This window comes from Sceloporus occidentalis, unplaced genomic scaffold (genome assembly GCF_023333645.1).
Source record: "Sceloporus occidentalis isolate IW3139 unplaced genomic scaffold, rSceOcc1.0.p SCAF_1, whole genome shotgun sequence".
NCBI classification, from domain to species: Eukaryota; Metazoa; Chordata; class Lepidosauria; order Squamata; family Phrynosomatidae; genus Sceloporus; species Sceloporus occidentalis.
This window is the reverse complement of record NW_028316981.1, coordinates 177340741-177364226: the sequence shown is the minus strand read 5'-3', so window position 1 is coordinate 177364226 and position 23486 is coordinate 177340741. Positions and strand designations below refer to the sequence as shown.

Here is a 23486-nt window from a genome sequence, read left to right as displayed (position 1 = left end):
GTTGACTTAGGACAACCCCATGAATTTCATAGAGTTTTCTTAGGCAAGGATTAGACATGTTTTTGCCAGTTCCTTCCTCTGAAATGCAGCCTACAACATCTCATATTTGTTGGCAGTCTTCCATCCAAGTACTAACATGGGCTGAGCCTGCTTAGCTTCCAAGATCAGATGGGGAGCTGGTGCCCTTAGAGTATTTAGGCCTTCCTGTTCTGTCTCAAATGGCTATTTCTATAGACATATATTGGCCTTTCATCATCCCTAAGCTCTAATGGTGTTTACATTCAAGACACAGAGGAGAGCTTTCTCTATCAAAAAACTTCTCATGAATGACTCCCATAAAGTGAACACTTAAGACAATTTTAACCATCAGTCCACTTGTCAAAGGTGTTTCTCTGCTGTAACTGATTTTTTTCTCTCCTCAGGGCTGATCTGGGGTGGAGGAAGGAGGGGAGGACTGTTTCAGCAAAGCTGGCTGTGAACAGCATAGACGGATGTATTTGATTGTCCTCTTCAGGTCCACACACAGGAATAGTTTTACAACTGTTTTGAAAAGGCTTCCATTTCTCCCCCTATAAGATGGAGGGTAAACCTGTAACTGTACCTGAGATGTACTGTATATTAAGTGTGGGATATAAAAAGAGGATGCTTGAAATGTTATGGTGAGACTTAGATGGTAATGATCCAAGCATCTATTTCCTGGCTTTGACTTGGCAGAATACATGCCTGATATACATAGTGCAGTGGCAGAAGGAAAGCATGCACGTAGAGATCCATGGTGACCTTTGCTTTAAAGACTGTGTTTGTCCTCACCCTCAGGTTTTCAGTAGCTGGGTAGAACTTCAATCTTGTCCCTCCCCCAAAATCAGATAAATCACATTAAATCAACCAACCAAACAACCATATATACAAGCAACCTTGATAATTTATTGAGGTCTAGCAATTCTCCTTTTCCAGGTACCAAAATTGAGTACAGTGGGCCTCTGGTACCCTCTGGGCTTGGTTCCAGGATCCCCTGTGGATACCAAAATCTGTGGATGCTCCAATCCCATTATATACAGTAGGGTAGTAAAATGGTGTCCTTTATATAAAATGCCAAAATCAGCGTTTGCTTTTTGGAATTTATATTTTGAAAAATATTTTCAAGCCATAGAAGCTTGAATCTACGGATATGGAGGGCCGACTTTATAGTGTGGCATGTAATTTTGTCAGATTTTCTTTTTTAAAAAGTGTACAAAATGTTTAGCACAAAGTCATAATCAGTGCAGTGAGCAGGGCAGATAACCACCTATGTGTGAAGTCTAGCAGGTTCTGGGATACATAGTTTTGCCTGAGGCAACCACCCTGTCCGTATATCAAATTCAACTGGATAGCATTGAATCACAATTTAAAGTCACAATGGGTTAGCACTGTCCACTGCATCTGAAGTAACAGGTTAATTTACCAAGCCATTAGTAAACCGTATGGCATACTATGCTCCCCAACATTTCAAAGATGAAAACTGGGGCCCATATGGCCAAGCAACTTCAAAGTATGGTCAAGATGGTAATAGTTACTAACAACCTAGGAGAGGCTGTGGCGGTTTGCTTTTGCCTGAGTTTACTGGGAAGGACAAGATTGCCCTGTCCTCTCCAATCTAATTTTGAAAGCAACGGAAAAAGTGGGATAGCAAAGGAATAATCAAGACTGTCTCTTCCAAATCAGGACAGTTGGCAGGTGTGGCATACACACGTCTGTCCTGCAACAAGGAGGAAGGACCATGGGCTGTTGTTTCTGCTCCCCAGGAGATGCTGCTTGGGGAGGTCAGCTCATTCTGCCAAACACTACGATCAGCCCTGACGCATTAGCCATTTTCCCTAAGTTTCCTTTCCTAGATAATATTACAGACAGAGGCTGTTCAGTAGGCCAAAAAGGTCACTCAGCTATTGCATCTTTGGCTGCTCTAATTTTACTACTCTCTATGTTTCAGAATATTATCCGTAAAGTCAGTGGGCAGAAGTTTGTCTACAAGTTTGTCTCTTACCCGGAACTCTCCAGCATGGAAGGTGTGAAGGAAGATGGAGCAACCAAGAGGCCTGAACAGATCCAGAGTGAAACCAAAGTGGGTGATGGAGCCTTTGGACCATCCAAAGCCCCACGTGGAGGTGCAGGCACCCCACGCAGCAGTCGGAATGAATATATGCGCTCTGGGCTCTATTCCACATTCACCATCCAGTCGCTGCAGGCTCCTTCACCTGCTGGGCGAGCCTCTCGCCATGAGACTGAGCTCTTGCCTGCGGTGCCAGCCCCAACTGCCCCCACAGAACCACCGACCCCTTCCTTGGCTCCTGTGGAGGATCTGCCACAGTTGCACATCAGCATTGAGGAAGCAGAGGAATCTCCAGACTCCCTCCAGGTAAGTCACACCAGCAGCTTCAGGGGCTGGTGGAAACGTTTGGTTTCCTACTGTACGAATGGTGTCAAGAGATCTGCATAATATTGAGTTGGAAGGGCAGAATGGCATGGTTACCATCTATTTTAAAGGACTGAGACCATGGTGGTGAAACAGAGCCAGAGCTTCATAGAGCCAGAGACCATGTAAGCCCCTCATTTGGAGTGTCTATATTTTTGTGTTTATTGTATTCACGCCCAACTTTGTAGGTTAATAGTCTCTCAGAGCAGCTTTATTAATCAATAAAAGGACATAGAAGAGAGCCAGCATGGTGTCGTAGTTTTAGCATTGTACTACATCTCTTGAGATCAGGGTTCAGATTCCTGCTCAGCCCTGGAAACCCTCTGGTTGATGTTAGACAAGTTGTATTCCCTCAGCCTCAGAGGAAGGAAAACATTTTGAACAAAATTCTGCCAAGAAAACCTTGTGCTATATTTACCTTAGGCTTGCCGTAAGTCAGAAACGACTTGAAGGCACACAACACCAACAACAAAAGGAGACAAAGACAGTCTCTGTCCTCAGGCTTCCATTCTAAAAAGGCACAAAACAAAGGGGAAAGGTGATGAGGAGGGAAAAGGACAACAGGAAGACTTAGGGTTATGTTCTAAATCTTACTTATTTGTTGTTTATTCATTTTATTTATATCCCAGCTTTCTCCCAGAATGAGATCCAGTGTGGTTTACAAGGCTAAAACAAGATAAAGCTAAAAACCTGATAATAAAACAGTTACCGGTAAACCATAGTTGAACAAGTTATCATATCGAAATACTATTCAGTTTTTAAAAGTGTACAATCATTTAAAAACACAGCGATAAAGATAAAAATGCAGCATGCACATTCCATAATAAAAGGACTCCCTATGACAAATTAATCATTAAATGTCTGTTTGAATAAAAAGCTCTTTGCCAACTGACAAGAGGAGAGCAGAGAATTCCACAGCCTGGGAATAGCCACTGAAAAGGCAGTCTCCTGTGTCTTTCCCAGTTGGACCTTGACAGTGGTGCGACTACAAGAAAACTCTCCCCTGTGGATTTTAGGACCTGAGTAACTTTGTATAAGTAGATAGGAACTTTCAGACAGTCTGGCCCTAAACTGTATAGGTAATTTATAATCCAGCACTTGGAATTGCACCTGGAAACAAAGGAGTAGCCAGTGAAGTTGTTTCAGCAAAGGAGTTATTGTGTGGTGATAACTGAGGAGTGGTAAACCTGGTGGAGCCCACAGGGGTTCCTGCTCCCTAGATGGGTCCATTTCCACTTCTTTTCATACCCTCCATCATTCCGCAGATGAAAACTGGGACATCTGTGGCCAAGAAGCATCAAAATGTGGTCAAGATGCCAAACGGTATTGATGAGGAGAAACACACAAACTAGGAGAGGCTGCAGCAGTTTGCTTTTGCCTGAACCTACTAGGAAGGGCAAAATTCTACTACCTCTTCTCCTTTTTCTCCTGTAAGGTTAAGTGAGTGCACTTGGACTTAGTTTTGCAGCAACCAAAATAGGTTAAGGACAAAGTAGGAAAGTGGGAGGAGGAGTGAGAAACTGAGACATTTTAAAAGCAGCTGAAAAAGTAGGATGGCAGAGGATTAATTGAAACTGTCCCTGGCAAATCAAGACAGTTAGAAAGTATGTCCTTTCCCTTGTTCTGGCTGCCCATTTGCTGGTCTTTCTGGCCCAGTTGCAGCACCGTCGGGGAGGAAAGGGAAAAGCAAGTGCATAGGTGGGTTTTTATTTTCTTCACTCTTGTCTTTGCTTAACACACACAAGAGAAAACAGGTGACCAGGCAGCGATAGCATCAGCTAAATATACACAATGGCCATAAACAAAACCAAGATGTTCTGATTGGTAAAACAATATAGGCAGTCACAGTACCAATATTAATTACCAGCTACAGAGATATTTTGTCCTACTGTGATCATGTTTGTAGCTCACTTGATAAAGTTATTTTGTGGAAGCTTTCGTCCAACTGTATTATGATGCCACTAAGGCTGCATCCGCACTGCAGAATTAATGCAGTTTGACACCACTTTTAATGGTCATAGGTTGATGCAGTGGAATTCTGGGATTTGTAATTTTGTGAGATATTTAGCCTTCTCTGTCAGAGAGCTCTGGAGCCACAACATGCTAAAATCCCAAGATTCTGTAGCATTGAGCCATAGCAGTTAAAATTGTGCCAGACTGGATTATTTCTGCAGTGCAGATGCAGCCTAATTCTGCTTCTTTTTGAAGAAGACCCTAGAATGGATTATTGTAAAATATTGGATTGTCTTTATCTTGCTGTCCTGCTGCTTTTTGGCATTAACATACCCATGATATAAATTGCAAGATACTATCTGTATTAATTGCTATTTGGAATGCCTATAACTTTGTATATCAGCACATAAGTTACTTACTGCTCATTTGTGCGTATATTTGTTCATTTAGTAATTTATCCTTTTTTCTAATGCATTTTCTCTCTGCGTATATATATATATCTCTTAGGCCTTGGTTTACCATTCCAGGTAATTTATTCTGGTTTTTAAAAACATTTTATAGGACCTTCCTCTGGACTGGTAGAAAAAACACGCACATACAATATCAAGTCTTTATTCTGTTTTTTAAAAACTCGGTACAGTTTTATTTATTATTATTATTAAACTTTATATAGCGCTGTAGATTTACACAGCGCTGTACATACAATTAAAAAATCAATTAAAATGAAACCTGGCAATGGCATACATTCTACAGGATAATAAGAAAATACAAATAAAACAATAGATAATAATACAAGATAGCATTAGATAAAATAAGCAAACAACAAATTAAAAACATCAAATATCACATATCAAAGCAAATATCAAATAACAGTCAGGTAACAATCACACAATGCCTGGGAATGCTTCCCTGAATAATATAGTCTTCAACTCCGTTGAAAAACCACAACCATTCCTGTTTTGCCTATCAGGGTGCATTTGAAGACACAAAAAAGGTCTCCATATTTTAGCTTTTATCTCAGTGGTTCCCAAACTTGGTTGAACTCTCAGGGCCCAGGACAGCCCTAACTTTTCAAACCTAATTAGCCCAGACAGTCTCAAACTTTGACCCTCCATGTGTGTTGGACTTCATCTCCCAGAAGCCCCGGCCAGCTTGGTCAACAGCCAGGAATTCTGGGAGCTGAAAGATCTGGATGACAAAAGTTTGGGAACTACTGTAAATTTGTTCTTTAAAAAGAGTAGAGTCTAGAATGTGCTGGCTGGGGCTGCTGGGGGATCCAGTCCAAGAACATCTGGAGGACCTCATGATTCCCCCCACTGCCATAAAGCAAATAAATTCATTATCAAAAAATGGAGGCATTTCCTACATTTATTGCTGCTGTAAGAAATGGGAAAGGGCCTTCTTGGAATATAACTAACGTAGTAGGATTTTGGGCTGAGGAGATGTGTTTAGGCAGGGAAGGAGAAATGTGAGGCAGAAGGTCAGGGCACAGCAAAGAGACATGACTGGATTTAGAATGGATTTGTCAGATGAAGGCAAAAAATAAGGCAAGGCAAGGAGAAGGAAGTCTGAAAGTGGCAACATCTGAAATATTGACCAAATATAAAGCATAGTCAAGAAATTCCAACTGAAGTTCCTGGTCAGCTTCCTAGCAGTTTTATTTGCTTGCCTATGGGCTCCATCATTCCTTTAACCCAATACAATATACTTGTGAATATCAGATGTTGGGGGATGGATAAGAGAATGAACCACACAGCCATGTTTCTCTAGTTAGCATCTGAGAGGCTACTGGAGGAAATTGAATACTAGCCTGATCAAAATACAGTAGTCTCATTTTTGTCATCTTGACTTCCAGGTAGATTGCAGACTTAATCTGTTCCAGGATCTATTTGTTTGTCTTTTAGCTGACCACAGTATCCTCAGCACACTTCTCCAGCATCACATCTCAAATGAGTTGACTTTCTTTCTGTCAACTTTCTTCATCAGCAGTCTTCTGTCCAGCTCTCACATCCATACATAGTGATGGGAAATATAATGGCTTGGATGATCCTAACTTTTCTTGATGGAGATGGAGAAAGATGCTTTGAGTAATTTCTTCTCATGTGCCATATATAACTTGGCTGATTTCTCTACTATTCACTCTGGTTTGGCTGGTGGAGGGAGGGGAAGTAACATTTGTCTCTGTGAAAGTGTTGAGATAAAAGTGCTGAGCTAGCCTCAGCCAAGCCGGACCTTTTGATCTGAGCCAGGAAAGACATTTCTGTGAGGTCTACCACTAAGAAAACCAGAGCAAACAAATTTCACCTCAGGTAAGTGTTGCTGAAAAGCAGAACAGTGTTGAGAAATGCTACTTGAAAGTAGGGCTGGCTGTCTGCAGAGGATGCAGTAAAGCTTGGAAAAGTTACATATTTGGACAAAAACATGCCCAGGGATTCTGGGAGTTGTCCCCAAAAAAGTACCTTTTCCTTAGTTCTAGGGAGAAAATTGTTCAATATGAGAGACTGCCTAAGTGATGACTCCATAGCACTTCTCTTTCTTCTGCTTGCCCAGGTCATAGTTGAGCCCACCCCACTGGAGACGGCTACCCTTGATGAGAAGGTGCTGGTGAAGGTAGAGGAGAACCTTGACCTTGAAGAAGAGGCGGCTGCTCTGCTGGTTCTCATGGATGCTGGAGTCAAGGAGGAGACCTTACCTTCTGAGAAGGTCTCCCTGGAGAAGGTCACCGTGGAGCCTGAGGTGTCCCTAGAGGAAGGGGAAGGGGTGCTGAAGGAGGAAGCTCAGTCCCCAAGCCCAGTGGCCGTGTCTCTCGAGGGACAACCCCAGAAAGGCAAGAAACCCAAAGTCCTGGAGCTCCCTTCACTGCCGACCCCAGAGAAAGTGAATGCAGCTGTGAACAGCCTTCTGGCTCCTGGGGGAACAGGGAGTACCTTGACTCCGACCACGGTTATTTCAACTCACGCACTGGTGAGACTGCATTTATCTGTGTGTCATTTTGAACCCGGAACGGGGATGGATGGGTGGGTGGGTGGGTTAGAACTGAGCAGTCCTTTCCAAGATTGCAAATATTTGAATGGGATGTTTACACATTTCCCAGGAACATTTTGTTGTCTACTACCTAATAACTGTACAACGGGTATTCATATATATCTTGTAGATATTGGCAATTTCAGGCTTTTGGCCCCTATGTACTGCTAATTGGACCTTCAGGTTGTAACCCAGATGTATGTGTAGTGTGTCATACTGGACTGTTGGATATGACAAAAGGCCTTTCTGACAGACTACTTGATAATATTTTGAGTATTTTGTCCAGAATTCAGGGACTTGTAGACCAAAGGCAAAATTTCCAAGCTCTTATCCTGACCTTTCCATTTCAAAGTGGTCCTGTCATTAAATGAATTGTTAGACTGACAAAATGACTGTTGTAAAGGAGAGATAGTTTCTCCTTCAGTGACAAGTTGCTGCTGCAAAATCCCTTGTCCACACATTTCCCACTCCTTTATAAAGAGATCCAACAGCAACACATTTGAAAGAGAGAGGAGTACTGCATAATCTTCAATATAAACGGAAGGGTTTTTTTTAATCAAAGCGCACCCACTTCCTATAGCTGACATTTTCTCCAGATCCTTCTTAATTAATTATTTTACTTTATTTATATTTAATTAAATATAATAATTTAATGGCTACAGTGACACATGCTTTGATTACATCCCGTTTGCGCTACTACAACACACTCTACGTGGGGCTGCCTTTGGAAACTGTCCGGAAACTTCAGTGGGTTCAAAACGCTGGAGCCATAATGCTGACTGGGACCAGTTTCAGGGAGTATATAACTCTTGTGTTAAAACACCTCCACTGGCTACCTGTTCCTTTCTGAGCACATTTCAAAGTGCTGGTCATGACCTATAAAGACCTACACAGCTTGGGTCTAGACTATTTGAGAGACTGGGGCTGGACAGATTGACAGAAAGACACTGCCCCTTTCTGCCCTGGAAGCAGGCTGTGGCAACCACATGCTGCAGCCTGTGCACGACTCAAAAAGAAGCCCTGAAAAGGGGCTTCTTTTTGCACTGCAGAATGGGTGCCATAACTGCCGCAGCGTGGCATTATGATGCCCTCCATGCAGTGTGCCATTTGGGCACTGTGCATGGCGGACGTCATCGTGGCGCACCCTGTGTAAATGGGGGTGCACCAAGATGGTGCCCTCACCACGCAGTAGGGATTTAGAAAGTATGAACGCTCTGCCCTACCGCAGACCTAGTTCAGGCCCAGGCTGCCATGAAGTGCCGGTCTGTCCAGGCCCTGTATCTCCTCATACAAACCTGCGAGAGCCCTGAGATCTGCAGGAGAAGGCTTTCTCTTGGTCCCACCAAGATCACAGGCTCGCCTGTTGAGGACATGAGAGAGAGCTTTCTCAGTGGCTGCTCCCATCCTCTGGAATGCCCTTCCTCAGGAGGCTAGGCTGGCTCCCTCCCTGCTGGCCTTTTGCTGGCAAGTAAAAACATTTTTATGCCGGCAGGCTTTCTGTATGTAATTCATAGCCGGGTAGTTTTATGGAGCATGTGGGGTTTTAATCTGCTTTTTAACTTGTGTATATTTTTATGTGATTTTATATTGGATATAGACATTTTAATTGTTTTGAATTGTATTGCAATTTTAAGAGTCTTATCTGTGAGCTGCCTTGGGTCCCTCCAGGGAGAAAGCGGGATATAAATGAAATAAATAAATAAATAACAGTATTTATATTCTGACAGTCTCCTGATATGGAGCCCAAGGCAGCTTAATACAAAGTTAAAATAACTTACAAATGAAAACCTGATTATAATAAAAGTTAAAGAACAAGTAAATTAGCTATCGTATTAAACACCTATAGTTTAAAGCAGTATAAAATCATTTTTGAAACATAAGGATGAAAAAGGTAGAATACAAACCTCATTAGAGAAACTCTTCTGCACTTGCCAAATATCTAAATTAAAAGATCTTTATCTGCTGGCAAATGGGAGAGCCGAGCAGAGGCCAGCCTAGCCTACTGTGGGAGCAAGCTCTGGAGCCTGGGAACTCTCATCATCTCCACCAACAACAATTCCCATCAACTCCAGCCAATATGGGCAATAGTCATGTTGGCTGAAGATTATAGGAGTTGTAGTGTAAGACACCTGGAGGCCACCAGATTGGAGAAGTCGATTATAGCCCAGTCACATGTTTCTCCTTAGCTACTTGGATCCTATATGCCACACAAAGGAGGAAAGTGCTCCCTGACCTTTAAAACCCATGGAAAGAAAGAATATTGGGAGGTCCAGTTGTTTCTGCCCCCTCAATGCATCTGTCCCAATTTCTGTTTTGCTAAGCCTTCCTGCTTCCTTCTCAGTGTTAGAGAAATAAAAATAGGCAAGTGGAATGAGTGTTAGTAGCCAAGATGTTTTAAAGGATGTTAACCTCTCTTTTCTGTTCTGATTATGACATCCTGTTTTATTTCTTTGCAGACGCCTGTTCTCCTCACACCAAATTCCTTGCCACCCACTATCCATTTCTGGAGCACCCTGAGCCCCATTGCCCCACGAAGTCCAGCCAAGCTCTCTTTCCAGGTATGGTTTAAGATCTTAGGCCATCAGTACAAATTTAGGGTGTGTTTGCTTGACATGTGGAGGGGCAGGATGTATTGGGAAATCTCTAGCCTGGAATCAGTGACTGGGAAGGATTGGAGGGCCAGTTGGTTGGGTTTGAGGAGGTTGATGACTTGAATATGATGCTGGGTCATAAAGGAGAGCTCTTAGAGTTGGGTAGCTATTGGTCCTTCAGATGTTTCTTCTCCCACCATCCCTCACCATTAGTTCTGCCAGCTAGGGCTCACATACTGAGAGTTGCAGTCCAACAACATCTGGAGGGCTGCACATTCCTCACCAAAGCCATGTGCATCTTATATATTCACAATCCTATTGAGAAATAATAGAATCTGGTGTTTGCTGTGGGTTTAGCAAACTATGTGTAGGTTATTGCTCTCTAATCTTCATAGTTGAGGAGAGAAAACTGAAAATGTTGTTCATTGTCTGGAGACCTAATTAGTACCGAGCTCCTCACTAATTGTGAAATATATAATCCTTAAGCAGGGGAATATTAAAACTATAGTAATGACGTTATATCCAGTTAACTGAAAGGGACAGTGTTGCACAGCACTACCAAAAGTATCACAAGTCTCCTCTCCAAACCCCAGATAGTGAATACAGGTTGAGTCTCCTTTATCCAGAATTCTGAAATCCGAAATACTCTAAAAACCAAAATGTTTTTCATGAGTGGCTGAGATAGTGACACCTTTGCTTAATGTACACAAACTGTGTTTAATGCACAAAATTATTTAAAATATTGTATAAAATTCTCTCTGGGATAGGTGTATAAGGTGTATATGAAGCATAAATAATTTTTGTGTTTAGACTTGGGTTCCATCTCCAAGATATCTCATTATGTACGTACATGCAAATGTAGTTATTATTAAATGCAAAACCCCCCAAAACCCTCCAAAATCTAAAACACCTCAGGTCCTAAGTAGTTTGGATAAGGGAGACTGAACCTGTACTGCTATACCAGTTCACCGCTAAAAGGAATTTGTTCCACTTGTAATGGAAGCCCTGGAAATTGTTAGAAACTAACTGGGATTTGAGTATCCCAATCCCAAGTTGTTTAAGGCTTGATAGGGTAATACCAAAACCTTTAACCCGGCCTGCTAACACATTGGTAGCCAGTGCAATTCTTTCAACAATGATGTGATACAATGGTAGTTGTGTAGATCACCTAAGGCCCTTCCTGCTTCATTCTTTGCTGGCTGGACCGCACATAAGGGCAACTTTAACAAGACTGCAATCTAATAATTGAAACATGAGATTACCAATGCATGAGTTGCCATGGCTAAGCTATCCCTGTCCAGGAATGGCCATAGCTGTCACACCAACCCAAATCAAGAATCATGGTTTGTTGAGTCTGAAGTCTGAACCCAGGAAGACCCTGGTTTGTTTCTCTCTCATCAAGCCAGAGAGACAAGCCCAAAACAAACTGTGGATTCTTTGTCTGGCTTAATAAAGGAATACTATTTCCTGCTAGGCTCAGATGTCACACTAAACGTACCATTTAGCTGCTCCTACTGCAAGCCAGGGTGGCTAGTCTTGCCATAATGTTTAAATGCACCATTTGTGTCAAGCTCAAAGGTTTGTGTGAGAAACTGTGTACAGCTATGTAGAGCCCTATGGGAACTCATCTTCCACTGTCCGTCTTCTCTGGAATCTTCTTTTCCCAGTACCAGTACGATGAGGGTTTCCAACTGTTTTATGTAATGGAGGTGAGAGAGAAAACATGTTAGCATATTCCACCCAACTACTCAAGCAGACTATCAACCTGCTATTTCCTCCAGCTTTCTGGCCCATAAGTACAAAGACTGTGAGAGCAAACAAGCATTTGGAATAAACAAACAAACAAACCCCACACTGGAATTTTACTTAAAAATTTAAACACTTTCACATCTCTCTGAGTATTTTTCATATAGGTTCTGATGTTTCACATTGTCTGACAATTGTCTTCACATGCCATGCACCCTTAGTCATTAAACCACATCATTTGTGGCTATGGATCTTTCTGCCACATAAGGACACGATGTAACCAGAACATGGAAAAGTTTCTTTTCTGGACTTTAATTTCCAGAATCCCCCTGCCACTGACTATGCTGGCTAAGAGAATGCAGAAATTGTAATTTTAAAAAACGAATGTTACCAAGCTCTGGGTGTAATTCACATGGCGGCTGGAGATTAGTTATTGGCTGTATTCTGCCCATAACTCTGCCAAATAGCAATTCTGCTTTATAATGAAGTAAAACCTTCTCTGATTAGCCTGGGCAAAAATAGTGTGCCCAGCTATAGGTGAATGCTTATAAGAGAGCCAGTGTGGTGTAATGGTTTGAGTGTTGGACTAGGACTCTGGAGATTAGAGTTTGAATCACATATTCTCGTTCTCAGAGGAAAGCAAGGGCAAACCCCCTCTGAACAAACCTGGCCAAGAAAACTTGGTGATTGGTTCGCCTTACGGTTGCCACGAGTTGGAAATGAATTTAAGACACACAACAACAATATGCTTGTAACAAAAGCCCATTAGCTGTTTTTCCTAGGCAAGGGCAGTTTCTTGTGGGAAATATAGAGGGTAATGGCACTGTGGAGCGGGGGAATGAGTCCCTTATAGCTGTTCGCTAGTTTGCTGCCCCAGATAGAGGTCCCCTGTGCATCTGCGTATCCTCATGGGACCCCAAATGTTCATTGGTAATTCCTTGTAATTGGTACCCTGAAAGTAAGAGAGATATGTGAAGCAAAGAAAGACAGACAAAGGCTGAAGTACCTATTCCTCTGTGCTCTGAATTGCTTAAAGTAGGTTCTTGAATTAGTTGAATTTTGTTATATATATAAACTGATCAAAGCTCCATTCTCTCTCTCTCTCTCTCAGTTTCCCAGCAATTCTAGCTCACAAGTGCACATTCCCTCGCTCAGCGTGGATGGACTTTCCACCCCCGTAGTCCTGTCTCCTGGCCCCCAGAAGCCATAACATTTCCTCTTTCCACCATGATCTCCTGTCAAAATGCTGGCTGGAGATACCTTCCAAACACTTGGGATTACTTACCTGGCTGGACTGCTACATGTCCTTTCGTTGACTGGTGGAGCCCTTGGCTGAGTCATGGAGGGTTCACTTGAAGGATGAACATGACATAGCCAGCAGATTCATCCAACTAACCTTGGATATACCAGGATTCTCCTTTGAAGCCAAATGGTGTCTCCTTCAAGCTAAGAAGCTGAGGTGATGCATTTGCCTCCTTGTGAAATGTTTTGTGTGGTCCTCAGATTTGGGCAAAAAGGAAATAACCTCCTTTATTTGATCTCGCCTCTGATTAAGGGTTGTCCATATTTACCTTTGATATGGCAATATGGGCTCATTCTGGAGTTCTGTCTTAGCGTCCAGTCTGATAACGGAGATGTGTTTGGGGGATGGCTCAATAGCAAGAAGGCCACCCCTCTCCTCCCACAGTCCAAGACAACTTGCTTATCTCATTTTATCCCATCCTTCTCTCCCTGCTGTTTGATTTTGAGCTAGAGGGTCTGTACTGTAGACCTTGCCAGCCATGTTCATTTGGGCTGGACGTTGGAGGCAGAATCAGCATTGGCCATATATGTTGTGACTGTGTGGCCACATCAGCCATGGATGGGCAGTGATCATTTTGTAAGCAGTCTTTGCTTTGAGTGGGTAGGTGGGCTATGAAGTTTCAGCCATGTTTGTTTTTTTGGCTGGATGGGAGTAACAATGTCAGTGTTAGCCACATCTCTTGTGGCTGAACAAAGAGGAAGCACTGTTGATCAAGTGTCTTCAGACTCTTTGAAAGAAAGAGTGTTGGCCTCAATCATGATTTGATTTGGCTTGGAGAAAAATAGGATGTGTTTGTTGTACAATACTGTAGGAGGAAGTGGTGCCAGTCATGGCCAGTTTTTCTAGATGAGGTGGCAATGTCAGCCATGGTTGTTTTGGTTAAACAATGCTGACCATAGTTACTGAGGAGGATACTTCTAGAACTTATTTTTGTCATGTCAGATGCTCCATTTGATATCAAGACTACAGCTGAGGAAGTCTTGGTCATCCTCCCTTCTCCCCCACTGATGCACTTCCTGAAGGTCAACGGTCACCAGTTCGTCAATGTGGAAACCAGCAAATGAAAGTCCGCTATTGATTTCAAGGGGAACTTTCTCTCTTTGCAGATAGGTTTCCGTAATTTATTTCCAGACGACCAAAGGCCACCACAGAAAATGGCCGTGGGGAAGTCTTAACCCTTCCTACTTTTGACTGTTTTCATATAATTTCATTCCTGCAATATTGGCAAGATGTCCGATATTAGCCATCTTATGAGGGAATTTTACTTGTTGATTGGCCACGAAGGATGTCCCAACATCTCATACCTCTTCAGTTTCTTCCAGCTCTTGAGTCACCCTGGAAGCAGCAATCACAAATCCTCACCTTATATCCTCTTTTTCTGCAACCAAAAAAAGGAGGCAGTAGGGAGGGATTTTCTGCGGAAACAGTGGAAGTTTGGCCCTTTTCTTCAGCTCCTCACTTCCTTCCAGATGCATTATAAGGGAACTTGTACCAAAGGGCTGTGCCTCTTTATGAGGTGGGTCTGTTGTAACTCAGATCCACAGATGATGAGGATTTAATGACTTATTGATTGTGAGGTTTGTGGGGTTTTCCCATAAATTTTTGTTAGTGATACAAATGAGATGCCATTTCAGAACTATCTTATGATTCATAATCAGAATTCCCAGCGCCTTCTATTTTTTCACAGAGTATATCTATATATGTACCATGGTTTTATCTATTATTGAGAGAGTCATACTGAGAGGAAAGTAGACTGCTTTAGAGCTATATTTATCTTTTTATCTGTCCGTTTTTGATATCTATTTTTTAAACTGGGGTTGGGTGGTGGTGGGAGAATGGGTGTTCTTTTAAAGCAAGATGGCAAAGGGAAGAGCTTGGCTCCCCAGTTGTGCATTTGTGTCTGTTTTTAAGTTGAAAGAAAACTTTAGACACATGGTGCAGAGCAGTAGTTTTCAAAAAGTGCCCAGCAAGAAGTTCAGTCATGGTGAGCAGGCTCCTCTGTGAGAGAATCTGCCCACCATTAATGCTTTCCCCCTTGTATCTGCAGCTACAGGGAAGCCATGGGTGTGTTCTAGATCTAGAACAGTGGCTCCCATCCTGGTATCCTCCAGATGTGTTGGACTACCACACCAATCTTTCCCAGACAGCACGGCCAACATGCCCCAGAATCCCCTCTGAAACTCTTCAGGGACTCTGCGGTAGATGCTCAGTTATTTCTTATAGACAAAAACCACCTTGTGGGTAGCAGGGAGGTATGGGCAAGGTGCAGGTAGGGAGTTTACTCCCTTCCATATGACCCTTTTGCTTTTATATGATCCTGCCCCTTTTTCTACATGATTGGTGGAGATCATACTTTTAAATGTATGGAACGTATGCTTTTGTGTCTAGTTTGGCCCTGATTCGTTTATACCCAGTTGCAGATTTCGAAGTCATGAGCTTCAACAGGCTTAATTTCTTCAGCTTTTTTGTAGCTGATGTGTCAGAATCCACTCTCACAACCCTATTGAGCAAAGCCAGTGGATGTAGCTTTGTGTTCCAGCAAGAGAGTGGAGGATGGGTAACCAATTCAAGATTTGGCCTGACTGCATATTAGATGGCAGACTTGGGGCTGGCTTTGAAAATAAGCCATTTTAACCAGAATAATATGGTTGATTTTATTCATCCCTTTGTGTAGCATTTAATACTCATAATGATTAAACTTTTTGCACTTCCATATTGCCTCCAATGTGGAGACATCTTAAGTGCTTTACGAGGGGTGGTTTACAGATTTATTTAATAAATTAAGGCACTTTGTGTAAACAGCAATCTGCAAATCAATCAGGTACAAACCATGAGTGTTACTATGGACAAAATCGTGTGTAAATCATATGTGATTTGTGTATAAAGTAAGCTGTGCTTTAAAGCAAACTGTGAGTACACCATGCCTAAGCCATGAGTATATAATAGAAACTATGTGTGGGGAACAGTAATACATTGTGTGGATGAGTAGAACAGTGTACACACTGCTGCTTCTGTGGAAGCCCTTTAGCAGAGTATATGCCAGTGAACTAAATGAACCATGGCAAGATTTTGTGTAACCCACTAGTACATCATGAATAAGTATTTGTAAACAATGAACTTAAAATGTTAATTTCATAGTAACCTGTGGTTTCACTTTAGCCATCCTCCATGCAAACCACAGGGAAGCCATGAGTAAACAATCAGTAAAATGCAAATATTGTTGTATGTAAACTGTAAGTGAAGTATGGTTACACTTTGGAGTACACCATATGCAAACGATGCGTAGGTCACTTAAGCCATGATTGACCTGTGACGGTCAAGCCATGTGGAAGCCTACGCAATGCTTAAACCATTTGAGCTTGGTTTTCTCAAATTAGGGGCTCTCTACAGTGAGCCTCTCTCTTTTTCTCATGGAGGTGCCATTGGGCTTGTCCCAGTTTTATTGAGAGCACCCAGTGGAGTAGCTTTACAAACTCTTTTGTCTAGGATGAAGGCCCTCTTTAGAACTCTCCATCCTGAAGCTCTGTCTTCAGGGTTAATTGCTTGAAAGTCCCTGGGGGACTTGGGAGAGCAAGGTAGTGGCTCTGTAGTCCTATGCTCTTTTTTATTGTTACTGTTATTGTTTTAAATTCTCCCTTCAACTTGTGCAGATTTGAAATACGTTTGTGCTAGAGTAAAAATCAATCAATCAAACATTTTGTAGCCATATATTATTGCTGACCCATGTGACAAAAGGGTTCCTCACATGGTGGCATGTTCAAGGAGTAATTGCAAAAAGACTATAGCAAATAATAATGCAGGAAATAAGATACATATCATTACTAGATGCCTTTCCCACATTCCTCTACTTGCAAGTTGAAAGCAGCCCTGTGGTATCAAGGGAGTGGAATTCCTGAATTTCTTCCGAGAGCCTGACTCCGCAGGGAGTAAAAACCCCTAATGTCAGTAGGCTTCCTTCAGGGAAAATGGGCTATTGGTGTGTCCTGAGCTACTGATTCCTTTCACCTCCAATCTTAATGAAAACCAGGATTAACTGTATTGTTTGTACATTTCTCAATCCAGGAAAATACAGTGCTCTCATTCAAATATAATACAATAAACCTCAACTCTTCTCCATCTCAGTCAACCGTGGGTCTAAAGATCCCACACCTCTTGCCAGTGGCATCACTAAGAGCCCTGGTGGCGCAGTGGTTAAATGCCTGTACTGCAGCTACTCACTCTCAAACCACAAATTTGTGAGTTCAATACCAGTCCAGGGGCTCAAGCTCGATTCAGGCTTGCATCCTTCTGAGGTTGCTAAAATGACTATCCATCTTGTTGAGGGCAATCAGCTTACACTTTGTAAACCGCTTAGGGAGTGCTTAAGTGCACTGATAAGAGGTATAGAAGTGTACTTGCTATTGTTATTTCTAGGGTTCATGTCACCCTAGTGTGGTAACTCATGCTATCAACCCCAGGCTGCCTGGATCTGGAAACTATGCCTTATCAGGACAGACTTAGGGAGTTGGGTATCTTTAGCCTGGAGAAGAGATGGTTAAGATAAGATAGACCTGTTTAAGTTTGAAGGGGTGTCATATTGAGGATAAATCAAGCTTGTTTACTGCTGCTCCAGAGAGTAGGACCCAGAACAATGGATGCAAACTACAGGAAAAGAGATTCCATCTCAAGATAAGAATTAGCTTCCTGACAGTAAGAACAGTTTGACAGTGGAACACGTTTCCGTGAAGTGTACTGGAGTCTCTTTCTTTGGAGCTTTTTAAAAAGAGTCTGGATGGCCATCTGTCAGGGGTGCTTTGATTTTATGTTCCTGCATGGCAGGGGGTTGGACTGGATAGCCCTTGTGGTCTCTTCCAACTCTTATGATTCCAACACCTTCCAGCCACCTCCCTCCACCAGCCAGGCTACCTCAGCTGTGGTGAGAATGGATTGCTCCTGCTGCCGTGCAGCCTTTCCACGTGTTGCTGCTGGCTGGTGCAGGGAGAATGAGAGGAGACTCACTTTCCCACCTGACCACTATCTCTGCACACCCAGAAGGAGGCTTCTTCTCACTAGTAGCTGCTGGTGAGAGTGGGCTGCTGCTGTTGCTGCCGAGCAGCCTTTTTCTCACTTGGCCAGCAGCCCTGCCAGATCTGAAAGGAGCTGCTAGGCAGAAGCAGCTGTCCCATCATCCCTTGGGCCACCAAGTGGCAGCATCATCTCTCCCAGTGACTGCACCCAATGGAAGGCAGAGGCACCCTGTCTGGCAGTGCAGAGCGGCTGTGTGTGTGTGTAATGTGATGAATGGGAGTGAACTGGGTGTTCACCCCCTTCTGGGATGTCACCTGGTGCGGTCCACATTCTCCGCACTCCCCTTATGAAACCTCTGCCTCTTGTCCTTTCTGTTCCTGGGCCTCAGTGACAGATGCAGGAAAGGAGGCTTCCAATCCATGATCTCTCTTACCTTGCTTTCCCTAAAACCATCTCTTGGGCTATGGAGGTTCATGAGACAACACTGTATTACCTCATTTCTCCTCAGTTCCATCCCACATTTTCAGTGGGTCACTTTCCCCTCACATTTCCTAATCCATTTGCTTTTAAAATCTTTGTTTCATCCAGCGAGAAAGAATGTAATAAAGACAATATTGCTGGGAGGTGACTGTACATGCATAAAATTTTTCTCTGTAATAAATGCGATGGGCAGAGTTGCCAGACTAAAAACTGGAGATGGATCCTATACTTTTAATGGCTGTATAGAAGTTGGAGTTTCAGCAGGTGATGCTTGTGTAGCAACCAGGTAACAAACAATACTTACTGAAACCCTTTTTGTCACAACCATTAAACAAATATACAGGAGCCCTTTCCAGTTTTCAGTCTGTCCTTTCCCCAGCCTTATTAGAAATTGGATAAAGTTAATCTTACACACTGTAACTTGCCAGTAAACTTGCTGGCTTAAGGCTTTGGGGAATTGTAGTCTAAGAAAGTAGTTCACCCAACTGCTTTGCCTTACTATCAACCAATTTGTGAAGCAGAAAAGCTGACCTAGCAGCAGCTTTTGGGAACCAAAGAACACGTCTATCTCCAAATATCTATCTCCATGGTGTCCATTTTTCCTGACCCAACACTGAAAGCAAGCTTTTATAGCTGGGATTCCTCGCATGCTTTTCAAACATGTTTGACAATCCCTTCTTAATATACCCTAAAAACTAGCCTGTGGATTGGGTGCAAATTAAAGCAGGCTCTTGTATTTTAATGTGTTTGAAGAGGACATTTTGACAGATGTAATTTTTTTTAAAATGCTGAAGTGAGAAAAGTATCATCTGAGAAATTCTCACACATAGAAGTGGAAAGTTCAGAAGCACTGTTTTCCTTTGCATCTGATTATCCAACATTTTGAGACTGTGAAGCCTGAGACCTAGTTTTAAATTACGGTAAGCCATCTTGGATCTCATGCTGGTAGAAAGGTCAGAAATTCAATCAATCAATCAATCAATCAATCAATCAATCAATCGTAGGGTTGCCCTCATTTTTTTTTGGACAGAGGCTAGTAAACCTTTAATAGGAATACAAGAAGAAGAAATGTACATATGAGGCATTTCTCTCCTCATGACAATGCAATGATGGGAAAGGCCTTGTTTGTTCATCTGCTTCTTTTGTAATTGTAAAATGGATTTTTGATCCATTATAATGGTTCCAGTGCACCAAGATGGGGACTTGGTTGAGGATTCAGAGGCCCACATTTAACATAACCTTCCCCTCACATTTTTCAGGCACTTGGAAGAGTGATCTTGGAGAATAAGCAAGGATCCTTATGAGGTGAGAATAGCCAGGTCTTGGGTGTAGGACTGGAGAATTTCAAAAATTAGTTTAATTTTAAAATTAATTGACTTTTCATGAGAAAGGGACTAGCCAGAACAAGCAAGTGAGAACAACAACAGACTCCTAATGGGAAAACCTTTTTTGGTTGAACAATAAACTGAATGAACTTTTAATAGTTTTGCGACACCATGAAGTCTCCCAGATTTATTGGGGCATAAATTTTCATAGACCAGGGTCACAAAATCAAATGAAGCGAGTTTTAGTCAATGTAAATTTATACTGCTATAAACCTGTTAGTTTCAAGATGCCAGAAGATTTCCTTGCAACAAACCACCACTTCCTTTGAAAAGGATTAAGTGCCATCATTTTTCCTAGAATGGGTGACCCAAAATTGTGTACAGTTTTCTCCTCTCTTGAAACAGGCTTTCTGGACAGATACAAATGGCTTGCCAAGGAGGTTTTGGCTTATGGGAGAGAATTTAAATTTACAACCTATGCTCTCAAAAGAGTACAGATTAGGAAAAGCTTGGCCACATCTTTCTGTTGATTTCATAAAGTTGCATGCTCTGTTTTCATTTAATGTGAAATTGTGCCCTGATCCTGGGTGTGAGAAAGATCTCAGTAATACCCATGTTCTGTGAGCATGGTGCTGTATTTTCAAGACACTCCTCACAGTTGATCTGGTAGGAGTGGAGACATGAGGGAAATGATGACCTTTGAAATTGAGAGGTTAAAAAGTGGGGGAAAGTTAGGATTTTTTGGACTACAATTCCTAGAATCCCCCAGTAGAACAGCCACCAGGGACAAAGGAGTCCGGGAGTCATAGTCTGAAAAATAGTTTCCCAAGCTATGGCAGAGTATAAAGTATTGCTGGAATCAGCCTGGATCAAAATCGATATGACCACTTATGATAATAAACTGGGCTGCAAAGCTTTGATGAGGATGTGGACTCACCTCTTCAGATTTATGTTTGACCTCATCCAGAACTGTAAATCTGGTTGCACAGGAGTAGACACCCAATAAAGCTTCACCTGGAGAATAATAGGGAGCAGGGGGGAGGATGGTGGTTTCCCTTACCTTTTTAATAAAATGTCATATTGGCTTAACTTGAGCTTTGTATCAAAACCTCCCCCTACCCCGGTCCAACATCAACCAGTACGCTAGTTTCATTTTCAGACTGTCAGAGATTTAGCATTAACTGAGTTCCATTGTATTCCATCTAAAGTACAGCTGGGGAGCATCCTGCAATACCTTACAAGTGGCTAGCGAAGGGTGTGACCTTTTTGCCTTCCTCGCTTGAACATGCTTCCCTTTGTATTTGGGGTCTCTGCCAGTTTTGCTGGGTCTATGCTGGTCAGGATTTTTCTTTCTATCTCACTGGCACTTTGAGTCCTAAGAGAGTGCCAATGTGTCAGGGATTTGGTTAAGACAACATGGGAAGAACAGGGCAACTGTTGTGTCTGAAATAGATACTTTACCAGGATCTTGCCCCTCCCAGGGTGTGTGTGTGTCCTGCCAAATGCTGAAGTAGGTCTACTGCAGTTTCCTCTTCCCTGATCTTCTCTGTTGTTGATCTGATCTTGGTCCCTGAGCCAGGGGTGATGGGGATCTGTCCCTCTCTGGATACCTCTGCACTGGGGTGTGGATCCTGTTTATTTTTTATGACGAATCTCTTTGGGGTCCTACCCTGTAAATAAATTTATTTTTCAACAAAACCCTTTCATGACTGACTCTTTCTTTCCCCTCTTCTAGGTCCTGGATCTGGTTCACAATACTTTAATTCACACGAGTTTTACTTTGCGGAGGGCTACACTTATCTGGTTGATCAAAAACTGCAAGCTGCTCTGTGTCTGTTGCAGTGCACGTTCAGGGTGCATCTACACTGTAGAATTAATTCAGCTTGACACTACTTTAACTGTTATGGCTGCATCCTACAGAATCCTGGGACTTGTAGTTTGGTGAGGCATCAGCACTCAAGTCTAAAGACCTTGTAAAGCAACAAATCCCGGGATTTCATAGCAGACTGCTGCAGCACTTAATCTCAAACTGCATTGTTTCTACAGTGTTGCTTCACTCTCATTGTATTAAATGCCTATTAAAAATGCAAGGGGAACAATGTGGAACCTGTGACTGGTACAGTCCATAGTTAACAGCCACCAAGACACCACTGATCTTCTCCTATAGCTTGTTTCTTGCCCAGAAGTGGTGCATTTGCCTCAATAGCACAAAATTACTTGCCAAAAAACTTGATGGCAATTTCACTGCAGATATTCTCTTCCTATGCTTATAATGCCAAGCAGTTAACATATAGGTGGGGTGGATGGGTTTTCAAAGGAAGAAAGTTTGATGCAGAAATTAAAGATGGAAAGACTATTTGCAGTTCTGGACTTATTCTGTGCAAAAAAAAAAATAAAAAAAAAATCATACTTTTTTTTCCTGACAATGTGAGATTTCTTTTGCAGCAAACAATAATCACTACCCTATGTTGCTTGCTTAGTTATGCCTGATCCTGCCAAACCAACCTTAACAGCCAGAAGCTACATTGAGTAATTTTCATATAGCAGTTGATGTGCAGCAGGAGAACATTTCCAACTCCTTTTGCCAGAGAGTGAGGCTGTCACAGTCAGAAGTAGGACTCCTGTTACAGGTTCTCATCACATCATTGCTTGCTGTTCAGAGGGGGCTGGGAACATGACCACCTGCTGAACAGACTTTTATTGCTCAATGCAGCTGCTGTATGTTAACACTGGTTTGGAGGAGGATTCACCACAGTGCCATGATCGTGAATATGTTATATTACTGAATACAGAACAGTTACAGACCTGTAACTCTAGGTTTACAAATACGTACCTGCTTTATCAGCCAACATTTCTGAACAGAAAACACATTTCTTTGAACAGCAGTTTCTGTGCAGAAATAATTCCTGAGCTGCAGGTAGTCTTTGAAAGCTGTGGAGTCTCTGGTTACTTTTTTGTGGCTGGAGAAAAATGGCAGCAGCAGCGGGGGGGGGGGGGGGTGTCCACCCTTGTCTGCAAGAATAACATGTACAAAGATTTACATTCCTAGTAAGAAATGCCTTTCTCTTAGTGCCTTCTCTGGTTCAGAGCATCCATTTCCCAAGGACACTTTACTGCAGAGAAGGCTGCATGTGAGGGGCAAGGTTTCCCCCTTTGTAGCTGTGTAATGTGTTGCTGAAGAACTGCTACACAGCGCCATTCCAGCTCTTGCTATAACAGATTGTGGCAAACAGAGCAGAAAGGAGGCGATACAGATGAATAGGTGGAAGATTCCTTTGGATAGTGGAGTTGCCACGGATGTTGCTCCCAGAGTAAGCTATGCAAGTGTCAAGGCCCACAAGGTCATTAATTGCTTATGTGGCATGGAAACCATGATGACAGTGGACCCTTATGGATGGAGGTCTATGTACATGTACCTGGAGTACCAAGGGAGTGACAGCAATTGTGCTTGTGATGAGGGTAAAGGCAGGGAGCAATTGCCATTTCCCATTCCCCAGAATTGGCTGCAGCCTCCATGTTCCTCACTTATTGGAAATCCATGTGAAGTGGGAAAGTGGGACAGGAGGGACACCTCCAAGATGGCAGTAAATATCCACACTTTGTGAAGT

At 42.6% G+C, this 23486-nt stretch overlaps 1 protein-coding gene across 1 annotated transcript in view; it reads left to right on the top strand.

Moving 5' to 3' along the window:
- ELK1 (ETS transcription factor ELK1) overlaps nt 1-21816 on the top strand; it is a 30661-nt gene extending 8845 nt beyond the window's left edge. The window contains exons 3-6 of the mRNA XM_089483309.1: nt 1967-2392; nt 6953-7366; nt 9883-9984; nt 12875-21816. Coding sequence (XP_089339435.1) covers nt 1967-2392; nt 6953-7366; nt 9883-9984; nt 12875-12973 — 1041 coding nt within the window. The 3' untranslated portion in view covers nt 12974-21816. The remainder of the gene's footprint in view (nt 1-1966; nt 2393-6952; nt 7367-9882; nt 9985-12874) is intronic.
- Nucleotides 21817-23486: the final 1670 nt, after the last annotated feature.